The sequence below is a fragment of the Micromys minutus genome (assembly GCF_963924665.1).
Source record: "Micromys minutus genome assembly, chromosome: 17".
Lineage (NCBI taxonomy): Eukaryota > Metazoa > Chordata > Mammalia > Rodentia > Muridae > Micromys > Micromys minutus.
Window position 1 is genome coordinate 19772723 of NC_137952.1, and position 16213 is coordinate 19788935.

Sequence of the window (16213 nt, forward strand, 5' to 3'; positions counted from 1 at the left end):
ACATTTGTGCCCAGAGATATCTATATAAGTAGCATTTCAAGAGAAGTACTTCAAAAAAGGTATGGAGATAAAATTTTTGATATATCACTGAGGGCTCAAAATGTCTTTCCTCTTGTGAATTAGAAATAAACCTATTTCACTGATCTTTTGTTTCCTGATTTGTGTGGAGCAATACTGTTCGGTTTAAATGATTTGAGTGTAGTAGTAAATATTGAAAAATAGGATTGATAGTAATAATACATTTTGCTAATTATAATTATAATTTTTCTAATTTAACAAGAAAAATATTTTTCATATTTTATTTATTTTTAGCACAAATGCATGCACACATACACATGCACATACATACACATGCACACACACACACACACACACACAAATACAGTTAACTTGTCAGTTCTCTATATCATTGTTCACTTTATCTGAGAGATTTTTAGTATCATAGTTTAATCATTTTAATATTATAAAGATATCAGCTTTATTGTCTCTAAAACATTGAAGTTCATGAAAAACATAGGTCATAAGTTAGTTTTGTGATAAACATGTGTAGGAAATAATTCTTCCTTCCTTCCTTCCTTCCTTCTTTCATTCTGTCCTTTCTTTTATTTTTCCTGCTCTTTCCCCCATTTTCTTTCTTTATTTTGGTACAGGGAATCAAACCCCAAACATGCTAGTATAGCACTTAATCACTGAGTCACTATTCAGCTGGCATGAGTAATAAATAAGTTGTTTGAGTGTCTTGACTCACCTTCCATTCTAATTTCTGGTATTCACTTAATTTTATTACTTTAAGATTATAGTTTTAAAATAGTCATTTTTACATTTTAAAAACAATAATAATGTCCTTCCAGAGTCTTTTAATTCTCTGAAATACTGTATTTATTTAAGATTATTCCCAAAGATCTTTTTATTTCACCCAAATTTTAATCCATTTTATCCTATTACATAAATTGTCTCATAAGTTTATGTTTTATCAACTGATATAATCTAATTCACTTTATCATTCTAATTAGAGCTCTTTTAAAACTCCACAAATATCAAGCACACTGGATTTCTCATATTTTGTAAATAGTCTGTGCCAACTTAAAAAAAAATACTTACTTCAAATAAAAATTGTTTGATAAGCAAATTGTCTATTGTTGAGCAATATCTCCGGTACAATGACATATTTTAAATTACTGACATTTAATCTTACTTTAGATGCTTGAAATAATTCCTCTTGTTTTTCAGAAATTTTTCATATCTTCCCTACTTTCTGATCCAATGGAACAAGTGAATGCTTCTATTGCACCTGAGTTTCTTTTGCTTGGACTTGCACAATCGTTTGGAACACAGATTTTCTTTGGCCTCTTCTTCTCCTTGTTTTATGTGGGAATTCTTTTTGGAAACCTCTTTATTGTGTTCATAGTGATTTTTGATTCTCACTTACACTTCCCCATGTATATTCTACTGGCCAACCTTTCACTCATCGACTTGGGTCTTTCATCTACAACAATTCCTAGGACAATATCTGATCTTTTTACTGGTTGTAAAGTCATTTCTTTCCACAGCTGCATGATACAGATGTTCTTCATTCATGTAATGGGAGGAGTGGAGATGGTGCTACTCATAGCTATGGCCTATGATAGGTACACTGCCATCTGCAAGCCTCTGCACTACCTGATGATCATGAACCCCAAAAAGTGTATAATTTTGGTAATAGCCGCTTGGGTCATAGGCACATTTCATGCAGTGTCTCAGTTTATTTTTGTCATAAATCTCCCCTTCTGTGGTCCCTATAGTGTAGGAAGCTTTTACTGTGATTTTCCAAGGATCATTAAACTTGCATGCATGGACACTTATAAACTGGAATTTGTGGTCTCTGCCAACAGTGGCTTCATTTCTATGTGTACCTTCTTTTTCTTGATTACATCATACATATTTATCCTGGTCAGTGTAAGACAACATTCTTCAACTGATTTATCCAAAGCATTCCTCACCTTATCAGCTCACATCACCGCAGTAGTTCTGTTTTTCATACCTTGCATGTTTCTCTATGTATGGCCTTTTCCGACTAAGTCACTTGATAATTTCTTTGCGATTGTTGACTTTGTTCTCACTCCTGTCTTAAATCCTACTATCTATACTTTAAGAAATAAGGATATGAGGTTAGCCATTAGAAGGCTAAGTACACAGGTTTTAAGTTCTAGGGATTTTACATAGTAAAATTTATTAATAAAAATACAGAAATTGTGATAAGTTGTCAATAACAATGCTACAGAATACAAACATTATTTTCTAGAGTTTAAAAACTAGGGAATATACCTACCAAAGAGTTTCAATTAAGATGGAGTTACAATAACTTCTGATGGTTACAAAATAAAAGTGTTACATAAGTTTTTCAATCAACATAACTAAATTTTATTGGTTGTAAATTTTTGTATTGTACTGAAGTATATGTATTATATTTAAGTTATTATAATTAACAATTATTGCACAAACTTTAATGTTACTTTGTAAAAATAAATGTGCATAAATGTATACAAAGTAAATTTATCAACATCTATATGCAGATAATAAACACTAGGTGATATATCAATATATATTTCTTATGGAAATTATGTGAATCCGATGGATAAAATATAGGTTTATGTAAACCAATAATTTTGGTTTAAGATACATATGTATGATAACCATCACTATTAGGGTTTTGGTTTTTTTTTTTTCTCACCTATTTTTCAATGAAATTTATAATCTCATTTTCAACATAGATTTAGTATGCTTTTATCATGCAATATCTGTGTATTTTCCTCTTGTATAATAGGACAACATTGTTTCCCTGGTAATCTTTCTCAAAGAAGTTTCTGATTAACAGAGAAGAAACAACTACAAGTTAAATTATTTCGGAAGACTTAATATCTGAAGTTGTATCGCCAAGATCTGAAAAGCTTATTCAATGAGCTGGGTCTCCATCTATGGTGCTTTGGGAGAAGAATATGCTAGAATCCTTCAGAGGAAACCAGGGACACATGAGGGTCAAGAAGCACAACTTGAGACTAGTCTATAATGTGTTTCTTAGATGTGATTAAGAAACCGATCTGTTTATCTCAGCTCATTTAAATGTCTTCATGTTAATTAAAGCTTAAAAAAACCAAAGTTGTATGAACTGAGAATTGTAATTTAGTCAGAAAATGTTTCATATGTTCTCCACATACTGGCTATAAATATCTTTGAACTATTCTCTTTATAAAATTGAAATACTATTATTCATTGCCTGATTTACTTTTGTAGATTTTAATTTTGTAACACAACTTTATTTGTTTGCAATGAGATTTTTTGGCAATCATTCTTAGATTGAGTGAGATGGTAAAATTATTCAGCAATCCAAGAATCTGCAACAGTACCTCAGGAATAAACTATACTTCCCCCAAAGGCCAAGGGAAAACCTATGTCAGTGAAGCAACCTGCTAGTAAGCCTCAGCTGTTTCTGGATCCTCCATGGGCTTCTGGTTACTTCATGAATGTTTATCACTAGCCAAGCAGTTTGCTCAGGAGGACAATTCATATAAAAGCCAAACTCACAGAAATGTTAATGCTTTAAAGTGTGTTTAGAAGGGACTCTGCGCTGTTCTGTCTCTTAAGATTGCTGCTGTCTCTTCAAGTTATGAAAGAGGTAAGTAGAATGACCAAATTTACATATATCAGGAGAAGCAACTACAGGTTAGAAGTTTAATGATTCTATGTGTAGAAACGTACTCCGCAGAACTAAATGTTGCTTAGATTTTCTTCAGGAAAACAAAAAATCTTGTAGGTTTGCCTTACACACTTAGTTAATATGATGAATATTAGAAAGGATAAGCCATAATATCAGTGTTTTATACCCACATTCACATTCTCTGTGGTGTGGTTCTATTGAGTTCTTATTATTAAAAAAATAAATAAATAAATAAATAAAAAAACAACAACAACAATAGTGTTTTCTTGTCCCATGTCTTTTTTTTCTAATTAACCCAAGGAAAAAATAGTTTTGAACATTTCTTTCACATAGAAACTGCAAATATAGTGTTACAACTATGGAAATCCTGAGCCATATTAATTAGATTTTACCACTGAAAACAAAAAAATGAAGGCACAAAAATTTTTCTTAGTATATCCAGGATAAAGTAGTGGATCTTTGTTTAAACCCAAAGCTGTGATTCTCATATATGTTAGCACAAAGGTGTTATCCATTGAGAAAAAAAAATCAAGGTAAAACATGATTATAAAGAACACAGGATTTTATTGTTTTAATTTAAAACTAATGCACTGAGTATGTTTTGTCTTTAATCATGCTTTGTCTGTGGTTGATAAAACAGAAGCAGTACACCCAGCCTTAATGTGAATGGAGGTGCCTAGTATTATTGTAACACGGTATGACATATTTTGTTGACATACTGCTGAGGCCTGCAATTTCTTAAGGAAACAAAGGAGGAGAGAATTTTGGGACAGGGCACATGGAGAGAAAGATGCTATGTTTAGGATATCATATATGAGAGAAGAATACATTTCTATAAACAATGAAAGAGAATGCTTTAAATTTGAATGGAAATTTAATAATTGAATCATTAAATTCTAAAATTTTTTGAATATTTCGTAGAGTCCCACATGTAATGAGGAAGTTCTGTTGATATAAAAGACCATTGATGAAGATACCGGGTTATTATTTTCCTGTTAGCAACATAATTCTGCAGATAACCCATAGTGAACCACAGATTTAATTTTTTCCTTAAATATATAATTCTTAAATTTTTATTTTCTATTGTGATAGATTTTGATATTCAGCAGATGAGAACTCTAGAACAATCATCATCATTGACGTATTTCTTTTTGAGATACAACCTGGAATTTTTCCTTCTGTATCTTCCTCTTTATTTTTAAAACGTTTGAAATTTTTGAAACAAATAGACACTCAAATCAGCTATAATTTGAATAGTAGGATTCTATTGAAAAGTCATGACCAAATCAAATCATAGTGTATCTCACAACAAGAATCCTATTCTTGAGAACCTTCAGTGTTGAATAATTAAGAAGGCACAAACCAAAAGAAATTTAATGAATTATTTTATGATTAGATTTGTGTTTATACTGAAAAAAGGTGGAGCCACTAAACTTTTATAGAACTTTGTACACGGTAATTTGAAATTTAACTGGGCAGGAGAAAAGAAACTTATGTGCACTATTGTAAAGATAATTATAATTTCAAACCGATGTGTTTTGATTGAACAAATCACGAACAAATGATACATGATGCATAGCAGAATTCTCTCAAGAAATAGAGGAAATATGTCTCTATGTCTCTTAAAAATCCACTATTCATTAAATCTGTATTTGTCTATGTTATGTCTACTGTACACCCTCGTCATTTTAAATCCTGTATTTTCACCTATTTTTGTTATTTTTCTTTTTCATATTTAAGTCCATGTTAGTAATTTTTTTTCTTAGAGCCCTTCACAAAAAATAATGTAAAGAATACTTTAGACATCCCAGTTTCCTTGTTTGCTTTGTTTTCTTTTTCTTTTATAACATTCAGAGGTGTAGAAAATGAGTCTAGGATGGTAGCACAGAGAAAGCAACAAATACAGTAATATTGTGTGAGGGAGGAGTCTCCTACCATGAATATGCAGGAGGCTTGGATATCTGCCTAAAAAACAAAGCAAAAATTGTAGTTTAAATTACAAATTTGATTTTTCATTTGAGAGTTTTTAATTAATAGATCTTAGTAAGTGTCCTTAATGAGAAAGCAGAGGCTAGAATTTGCATACAACAAGTCTGAATTATTTTTTCCCATTGTCTTCTCCAAGGCAAGTGCAGAGACTGTCTTCTGGAATGAATCAACATGGGAAACAAATCATTCTGTGGTGACTGAATTTATTTTAATTGGACTCTCTGATTCTCGGGAACTTCAGATCTTTCTGTTTGCATTCTTTTTTGTTTTCTATACAGGAATTGTGTTTGGAAACCTTCTTATTGTCATAACTGTGACCAATGACTCTCACCTTCACTCCCCTATGTACTTTCTGCTGGCCAACCTATCATTCATAGATTTGTGTGTGTCCTCTGTCACAGCTCCAAAGACTATTGCTGATTTTTTCTACAAATACAAAGTCATCTCTGTCAAGGGTTGCCTTACACAGATATTCCTTCTTCACTTTTTTGGGGGGAGTGAGATGGTAACCCTTGTAGCCATGGCCTTTGACAGATATGTAGCAATTTGTAGGCCTCTAAGCTATACCACAATTATGTGTGGAAATGTTTGTGTTGGCATAGTAGCTACTGCATGGGGAATTGGCTTCCTACACTCAGTGAGCCAACTGGCCTTTGCAGTAAGCTTACCCTTTTGTGGTCCCAATAAGGTTGACAGCTTTTATTGTGACCTTCCTAGAGTACTCAAACTTGCTTGTGCAGACACATATAGGTTAGACATTATGGTCATTGCCAACAGTGGTGTGCTCAGTGTATGTTCTTTTGTTCTGCTAATCATCTCCTATGGAATTATTCTAATGACCATCCAGCGCCGCCCATTTGATAGGTCATCTAAGGCTCTGTCTACATTGACTGCTCATATCACAGTAGTTCTTCTGTTTTTTGGACCTTGCATCTTCATTTATGCCTGGCCGTTTCCCATCAAGTCCTTAGATAAATTCCTTGCTGTGTTTTACTCTGTGGTCACTCCTCTCTTGAACCCCATTATATACACACTGAGGAACACAGAGATGAAAACTGCAATGAGACGCCTGAGACGATGGAATTTAAAGTTTTGGGTGAAGCCTTAGATCTCCTTAGCCATGAGATTGAGACTATAAGCAAAGGAAGGTATTACATTATTCAGAAGAATTTTGTCAATTGTAAAATTTCATTTTTACCTCACTTAGTAATTGTTTAAAAATATTCTAACAGTTACTCAACTTATTCTATATGCTTATAACATATAGGATTAAAAGTAATAGAATTAATTCAAAAAACCATTTCACTGGATTTTAGAGCATTCAAGGTAGTATTATGGTATTATTTGTGTACAACTTCCTTGATACTTTTGGGTTTGAGGTAATAAAATATACAAGCTGGACTATTTTACATTAAAGAAAATTTTAATTTGCTCATTTTTATAAAAGCATAATAAAAGAATTATTGTTCACATAACTAGTAAATGTACTCAGTAATGTGAATTGAAATATGAATAACAAAAATTTATGAGGAATATTTATAACTGGTAACCATTTATCATTTGTTTCCCACTGCTATAACAAATGCTAGTCTTCTAGTACGTTTTCAAGTGTGATATAGAGACTGAATTTACCACCATTATTTGCCTTCATGGTGCTTGACACCTTGTGGAATACAGCAATTAGTTTTAAAACAGTGAATAAGAATTAAGGGTAGTTCACATACTTATCATGTTGACACAAAGCATATGACCTGCATTTATTTATCAATTTTCATTATTAGAATTTTAAAGTTAAAAGATATTGAGTTCAATTCCACTTAAACTTTACTAAATAAGATTATGGATATGTATTTATCTTTTATAAGGTTTGGATCTCTTATTAATAGAGAGGAGATTATAATATATATTGTATATGATTATTATGAGAAGTAATAAAATAGAAATATGTAAAATGATATAGGCATGTGACATATTTACCACTCAGTGACTATTAGATACCAGTATAATTGCCATGCAAATCGTCTATGTTAACATAGTCAAAAGTTTTATACATTGTTATTTCAGAACATATTTCAAGGACATGACATATTTCAATCTGAGGAGATGGTCACTTAGGGCATTTTAGTTACAATTGGAGATGTTCCATGTATGTGAAATGTGATATCAACACATTCATATACAAGAGATGTCAAACACATATTTGAGTAATGTACATGTAATCATAGTAAGAATTTCTAAGTATCTGGACAGAAGTAAAGAGAGACTATATATTTTCAAACCTTAGTTATTCTGGTACTTTCTACCTATTGTCTTCTATGCAGGCTAAACTTGAACATCACAACTCTGACTAAGAATCAAAGTAACTAAATAATCATAATCTGAATGAATGGATAAAATGAAAATTCCAACAATCAAAGGGTCAAAATTGTACCTTTTTAAGAAAAACAAAATAACCATGGGGACACTAAAACACATGAACAGTGACTCTACTCAGTTGCAAAATAAAAGAGCTATTAATAAAGTGAATATATCGATAGGATGCTTGGGAAAGAAGGTATCCGATCTACATTCATCATACTACAGAACAATTTTTAAATGAACTGAAAATGTGAATTAGTTTAAAAACTATGCAAATATTTTAACATATGAACTAATCTTTAAAAATTACAGTGTATTTAATGTCTTAATAAATTTATTTTTAAAAGATAAATGAGAAAGTTAATAGCACTTGAGGAGTAATAACTAATATATAATAATAGCAGTTATTATATATGGGTTAGTAAGTATTCATAATTCAATAACCTAGCAGAAAATTAGCAAAATTTGAAACTTACAGTGTACCATATGTAAAAGAAATATTGTTAAACTTCTTCATGCTACATATATATATATATATATATATATATATATATATATATATATATATGCAAGCTAAAATTTCATCTAACTATCATCTCTGGCCTATAAACTGTCTGATGTCAATATTTAATAATACATCTAGAGAGCAAAGTTGTAGTGAAAAAAGAATGATGCACAGCTATGGAATATTTTTACCATCAGCTTTAAATGTACCTAAACAATTATGATAAAGCCAAAAATAAAAATAAAAAGACAAAAAAATAGAATAGTGGCCTAGCAACAAGAAATGGACCTTATGAGGCTCAGAGATATGGTTTAATGACAGTGATGACTACAAGTTGAGTAATAAGTACATAGAAGCATCCACAAAATGATCATTAAAATAAAACTGCCATATTTTCTCTTCTAATGAACCTAGTAGGCTAAAATTAGTTTTAGCCATAAATTTGCAAGAATTAGAAAAACAAACAACTTAAATGTACTGGTCATGATTAATATCTTGAAGGGAACATAAATTATAAATGACGTAACAGTAAGTAATTAATAAAGATTATCTGCCTAATGTCATTCTATAGGAAAGAGACAGGATAAAAACCTCATAGATTCAACAAAATATAAATCAAATAATGGAACAGTTAATTGGACAAATAATTGAGAACATTTATTGGGTTCAAAAAATGGAAAGGGGGTAGAAAGTATTGATACCAATTGAAAGTCAAAAGAGAAGTCAAATCAATGAGTTCTGTCAAGGGCCTAATTTAAGCAAGCTAATTTTTATAAGATACACAAACATACACATGCACACACCACAAATATTTTTCTCTGCCCTAATACATTATTCACCAATTATATTACTCTATTTTATATTTTTTATTTTTAAATATATTTATTTATTTATTATTTTTTATTATTCCTTACTGCTTTGTTAAAAAAGAGAGAGAGGGGGATACATTTACAGATTGATTTCTGAAATTATCTGTCAGAATTTGTTTATTTTGCTTATTTGAGTTTTTATTTCTTTTAGGTTATTGACACCTTTATCAAAGTATAATTATCAAAATAAATAAGATGGAGAACAATCTTTAATATGCATGTACTCTATGAAAAATAATTCCACAATCAAGATAAAGAACATGTTTGGTTTGTTTTTATCAGTTACAAGTCAGGTACTCTGTGTTCACTTATGTAGTGAGAACTCTTTAGACTACCCCTGTAAGCAATTTTGCAAAGTATAATACTGTCAAATATACTACTATACATGGAGTACCTTTAAACAATACTTATTTAGTAACAAAATATGCCAAGTTCTAGTTCACGGAATGGTAAGAGACCTTCTCTAATTCTGCAGGTTTCACCCATGATATGCTAACTAAGGAATCCTGTCCAAACCCAAGATCTAGTTAGAGACCTGGTTGCACCATTTCTCAACCCACCATGCTATAGGACCATCACTATCACGACATGAGCATAAGTAACCAGATCTGGTTAGAGAACTGACTTTTCTATTGGTTTCATTCTTCTTATCCCAGGAGTCTCAGAAAACAACCAGCCTAGTGTCCTTCATTGGGACTCTACACAAATCAACTTAAAATTAATTTTTAAAAATTTTGTCAGCAATCTAACTTCAAATGACAATATCCAATCATAAAATCACAAACAACATTAGAATGTCACCATCTAAGAAATCACTAGATACATTGAAAAGTTCTCAATTAGAATAAAAAAAAATAATTGGGAGCACAAAAATAGTCAAAGCATTCCTGAATGAAAATAAGACTCTGATTTAAATACTATTTCTGATCTCAAGTGATGTTACAGAACTATGCTCATCAAAACAATATGGTGTTGGTGTAAAAGGACTTTATTAAACCATACACAATGACATGTTTTTCACCAAAGACTATAAAACTATCTTCTGGAGGAAAGACATAATCCTTAACAAATCTTGGGAAAATGATATATATACATGGGAAAGAATGAAATTGAACATTTATTGTTGCAGCCATATGGACCCTTTCTCATCACCTTGCACAAAGTTCAAGTGCAAGTGGATCAAAGATCTCCAGATTAAACTAAGTACACTGAAATTATTAGAAGAGAAAGTAGGGAAAACCTTAGAACATATAGGCACAGGAGAAAATGTCCTGAACAGAGCACCAATGGTTCATGCTCTAAGGTCAAAGATTGACTGATAGGACTTAATGAGATTGCAAAGTTTCTGTAAGGCTAAGGACACTGAAAAGAAAACAAAAGAGCAGCCAACAGAGTGGGAGAAGGTCTTTACCAACCACACATCAGATAGAGGCCTAACATCCAAGGTATACAAAGAACTCAAGAAGCTAGACACCAGAGAATCAAACAACCCTATTAAAAAAGGGGTACAGATCTAAACAAAAAGTTCTCAATTGAGGATTATCAAATGGCTGAGAAACATCTAAGGAAGTGCTCAAAATCATTAGCCATCAGGAAAATGCAAATCAAAACAACCCTGAGATTCCACCTCACACCAGTCAGATTGGCCAAGATCAAAAATTCAGATGACAGCAGATGCTGGCGAGGATGCAGAGAAAGAGGAACACTTCTCCACTGTTAGACGCTTCTCGTTGGTGGGGTTGTAAACTGGTACAACCACTCTGGAAATCAGCCCAGTGATTGCTCAGAAAATAGGACATAGTACTACCTGAAGACCCAGTTATTCCTCTTCTGGGCATATACCCCAGAGAAGCTCCAACATACAACAAAAACACATGCACCACAATGTTCATATCAGCCCTATTTATAATAGTCAGAAGCTGGAAAGATCCCAGATGTCCTTCAGTAGATAAATGGATACAAAAATTGTGGTATATTTACACAATGGAGTACTACTTAGCTATCAGAAACAATGACTTTATAAAATTCTTAAGAAAATGAATGCATCTAGAGAATATCATCCTGAGTGAGATAACCCAGTCACAAAAGAATAGACATAATATGCAGTCACTGATAATTGGATACTAACCCCAGAAAGCTTAGAACACCTCAGAAACAACTATATGAAGTTCAAGAAAAAAAAAAAAAAAAGAAAGAAAAACCATTATCGTTTATCTTACACAGCAAGAAAACTTTGACTAATTCCAGGTTACATCTTGTTTTACATGTACTTCCTGCTCATCCTGTCTAGTAAGATCTTAATGCACACTATCAAACCTTTAAAAAAATAAACAAGTACTGTCAAAAATGTATTCGTATACTTTTGTGAAAAATGCCTAAAATCTGTACATTTATCTTTGTTTTTTAAAATATAGTTGTTCAATTAAAAAAATAAAAATAAAACAGAAAGTATGGAAAATATATAAATAAATCTGTAAAAAAATATAAATAATAATAAAATAAAGATATAAAAATTTTGAGAATTAATGGAATGTGGTTTAGAGTTACGGGTGAATGTGCTTCAGAGAGACAAATCTCTGAGAGTGACTTAAGGACTTCATACTGTTCGGGAACATCACTCTGCTTGTTGCCTTCATGGTTATCAGATCTGTCATAATCTATGAGTTGTATGTCAACTCTAGGGGTGGAGGGAATTCTAGTCTCCCACTGGGCAGTATTGTTGATACTCACAAAATTAGTTCTTGATCTTTTTCCAGCATTGCTGCTTGAGAGGATTAATGATTCATGTACAAAACTCATAAAGGACTTGGAGATATAGATTGTTAGCAATGACTACCACCCCTAGAAAGAATTTGGAGAAGTAGAATTTTTTAGTTCATTTAGGTTAGAATCTTTTTGCTAATAGATTTGATAATAGAAAAATCAAAGAAGACCACTTTGGAGCGCAGAAAGGCAAACTTTTAATAGATGATCTGGGGCTAGTTTTGAGGTCAGAGAAGGGCAATGGTAACCCAACCAGCACTAGCTGATATGCCTCTCTTGCAAAAGTTTTGGGACATGAGCAACGTGATGATTAATTTATTCTTTTCTTTTTTTTTTTTTTTTTTTTTTTTTTTTGCCTTTAGCTTCTTGATATAATTTAACAACAAATTATTAATGAGTAGATTTTATCTTGTTGACTTAAAGTAGAAAGGACTGGTTTTTATATAAAAGTTAAGTTTTGGAATTCTAAAATGATTTTTATAAGATTACTTTTTGTGACTGGGTTATCTCACTCAGGATGATATTCTCTAGATGCAGCCATTTTCTTAAGAATTTGGTTAAGTCATTGTTTCTGGTGGCTGAGTAGTATTCCATTGTGTATATGTACCACAATTTTTGTATCCATTCATCTTCTGAAGGACATCTGGGTTCCTTCCAGCTTCTGGCTATTATAAATATAGCCGCTATGAAAATTGTGGTGCATATATCTTTGTTGTATGTTAAAGTGTCTCTGGGGTATATGCCCAGAAGTGGAATAGCTGGGTCTTCAGGTAGTACTATATCCAATTTTCTGAGGTATCGCCAGACAGATTTCCAGAGTGGTTGTATTAGCTTGCAACCCCACCAACAGTGGAGAAGTGTTCCTCTTTCTCCGCAGCCTCGCCAGCATCCGCTGTCTTCTGAGTTTTGGATGTTGGCCAATCTGACTGGTGTGAGGTGGAATCTCAGGGTTGTTTTGATTTGCATTTCCCTGATGGCTAAGGATGTGGAGCACTTCCTCAGATGTTTCTAGGCCATTCGGTGTTCCTCAACTGAAAACGTTTTGTTTAGCTCTGTACCCCATTTTTAATAGGGTTATTTGATTCTCTGGAGTCTAGCTTTTTGAGTTCCTTGTACACCTTAGATATTAGGCCTCTATCTGATGTGGTGTTGCTAAAGATCTTTTCCCATTCTGTTGGTTGCCGTTTTGTTTTCTTGACGATGTCCTTAGCCTTACAGAAACTTTGCAATCTCATTAAGTCCCATTTGTTAATCTTTGACCTTAGAGCTTGAGCCATTGGTGTTTTGTTCAGGAAATTTTCTCCTGTGCCTATATGTTCTAAGGTTTTCCCTACTTTCTCATCTAATAGTTTCAGTGTATCTGGTTTAATGTGGAGATCTTTGATCCACTTACACTTGAGCTTTGTACAAGGAGATAAGAAAGGGTCTATTTTCATTTTTCTGCATGCTGAGTGCCAGTTAAAAGAACCCAGATGTCTTTCAGTAAATGAATAGATACAAAAATTAAAACTTTAACTATTTCAATGTTACATTTTGTTTTACATGTAATTTAGCTCATTGTAACTATTAAGTTTTCAAGGCATACAATCAAACCTTGAAAAAAATCAAGTACTGACTAAAAAATATATTCATATAGTTTTTTGTAAAAATTATGTTAAAATCTGAAAAAAAGTACTGACAAAAAATGTATAATTTTAAGCAAAAATGTTTAAAATCTGTATATTTATCTTTGATTTGTAAAATAAAGTTGTTTAAAAAATACTTAAAAACATAGAAAATTTTATATTATGTAATGAGTATATATAAAATTCTCAATAAATGCAACTTATTATTTTCAAGAAAAAGAAAATAAGATTACTTTTTAAGAAAATAACAAAATCATTGACCTTTTTTTTGTAACCACAAAATGCAGCCTGCCAGTAAGAGAAATTGGCTGAGAACATTACTTTACTTGCTTATACTTTTATTTATAAAAAGTTGCTCAGTTACAAAGGTATGTAGATTCTTGGGAATAATGTGTTTATTTCACTTGTAATACACAAAATTTATATCCATGTGAGGATATTGGGGAACATGCTTGTTTTTCTTACATATACTCATTGTAATCATTCACTTGAAGAAAAATAGAATGTGGGCACATTGTAATTTTTATATTTCTTGGCAGGTTGTTCTGGGACATATAAAGTGGGTGAAAACACAAAGTTGTTGGAGCTAGGTTGAACATTGCTCCATCCATAAAATGTAAGTAGATATGTAAAGTGTATTTGAAGTTTTAAGTTAAACTTCATTGAAAACAGAATAGTTAAATGAAATTCCTGTGTAGAAAATTATGCATGATTATATTTAAGATGAAGTATTCACTGCAATTTGATGTTTAGACAATAAATGTCTCTATATGGTTAAATTATATCTATATTTGTAGACTGGTACACATTTTAAATATAAACCATATTTTCGGAATTAAAATCTGTTTCAAAAAGTCAGTCTTACAATTTGAAATATTTGGTACAGTTTTCTAGATATTACAAATTTCCTTTGTGACCAAGGTGGTTGCTTATAAATCTTTTCATAGCATTTTTCATCTCTTTATTTCTCAGTGTATAAATGGCCGGGTTAAGGAGAGGTGTGAAAACAGAGTAAAATACAGCAAGAAATTTGTCCAACCAGGTGATATTGAGGGGCCAAACATAAATGAAGATGCAAGGCACAAAAAAGATCATCACCACGGTGATGTGGGCAGTGCATGTGTTCATTGCCTTAGATGCCCCAGCTTTAGAGCTCCGACATACAGTGATAAGAATATATGTATAGGAAATAAGCAACAGAATAAAGCAAGTTACAGCTACTAGTCCACAGTCAGCATTCATTAGAATATCCAAGTCATGTGAATCCATGCAAGCTAGCTTAATTACCAATGGCATGTCACAGAAAAAACTATCAATTTCCTTAGGTCCACAAAAAGGCAGCTCCACAATCACTATTAAGTGGCTCATAGCATGTATAAATCCAGTGGTCCAGGAAGTGAACTCCAACCCAGTACATCTTTTCAGGTTCATGATGGTAAAGTAATGGAGTGGTTTGCAGATGGCCACATAGCGGTCATAGGCCATCACCACCAACAGCACCATCTCTCCTGCTGCAATGCAATGAGCAAAGAAGATCTGGGACATGCATCCTGAAAAGGAAATGGTCTTGATTTCCCTGACAAAGTCTGTGATCATCTTAGGAGTGGTGACTGAGGAAAGCCACATATCAATAAAGGACAGGTTGGCCAATAAGAAGTACATGGGAGAATGAAGATGGGGGTCAGTGGTAATTAAAACCAGAATGACAATATTTCCAGAAACAATGAGAAGATAAAGCATTGAAAACAGTACAAATAGTAAGAACTCAATCCTCTGTGAGCGGGCAAGTCCCCAAAGAATAAATTCTGACACCACAGTCTGATTGCCTCCATCCATTTTAATCAGTGTGTCTTCGAAGCAACCTGCAAAAAAAAAAAAAAAAAAAAAAAAAAAAACAACTGCCAACTAGAAGCATGAGGAAGTCGACTTGCTCTGTACAGTTTGACATTTACATAGAAACTTACCTGAATAGAAATGCATACATATAAAGAAAAGGCTAAGCAAATGAGTCACTGATGCCCAAAATGAAAGCTAGTGAGTCTAGAGCAACATCTAAAGAAAAGAAGCATCAGGGGTAACTGATATAAACAATGAGAAAATTCCTTTTATAAGAGAGCAGTAAGGAAAGCAAGACTGTAATGTGAAAACCAAAAAAAAAAAAAAAAAAAAAAAAAAAAAAAAAAAAAAAAAAAAAAAAAACCAAAAAAACACGTGTGTCATTCCTTTTTAAAAAGTCTGAATAAGTCTCTAGCCATCATGACATTGAATAATGAAAATAAGGATTACATTTGGCAACTAATAGAGAATTGCACTGAATTTCAGTACAAATACTACTATAAGTCCTGAATATTTAGATGGAATATATAATGATTTCTTTGATAATGAGTAGAATAATATCTGTGTCATCAAT

The 16213-nt window shown here is 32.2% G+C and overlaps 3 protein-coding genes across 3 annotated transcripts; 2 read left to right on the forward strand and 1 right to left on the reverse strand.

Moving 5' to 3' along the window:
• Nucleotides 1–1263: 1263 nt before the first annotated feature.
• Nucleotides 1264–2202, forward strand: LOC308431567 (olfactory receptor 4F17-like; the record flags this gene model as incomplete). Its single annotated transcript, XM_080931088.1, has 1 exon — nt 1264–2202. One exon carries the CDS (start codon nt 1264–1266, stop codon nt 2200–2202), a length of 939 nt encoding a protein of 312 aa, XP_080787214.1.
• A 3548-nt stretch (nt 2203–5750) lies between these two features.
• Nucleotides 5751–6791, forward strand: LOC308431916 (olfactory receptor 4F4-like; the record flags this gene model as incomplete). The annotated part of the gene is made up of 1 exon (XM_080931515.1): nt 5751–6791. The coding sequence occupies one exon, from the start codon at nt 5751–5753 to the stop codon at nt 6789–6791; it is 1041 nt and encodes a 346-aa protein (XP_080787641.1).
• A 7909-nt stretch (nt 6792–14700) lies between these two features.
• LOC308431564 (olfactory receptor 4K3-like) lies at nt 14701–15639 on the reverse strand (the record flags this gene model as incomplete). Its single annotated transcript, XM_080931085.1, has 1 exon — nt 14701–15639. One exon carries the CDS (start codon nt 15637–15639, stop codon nt 14701–14703), a length of 939 nt encoding a protein of 312 aa, XP_080787211.1.
• Nucleotides 15640–16213: the final 574 nt, after the last annotated feature.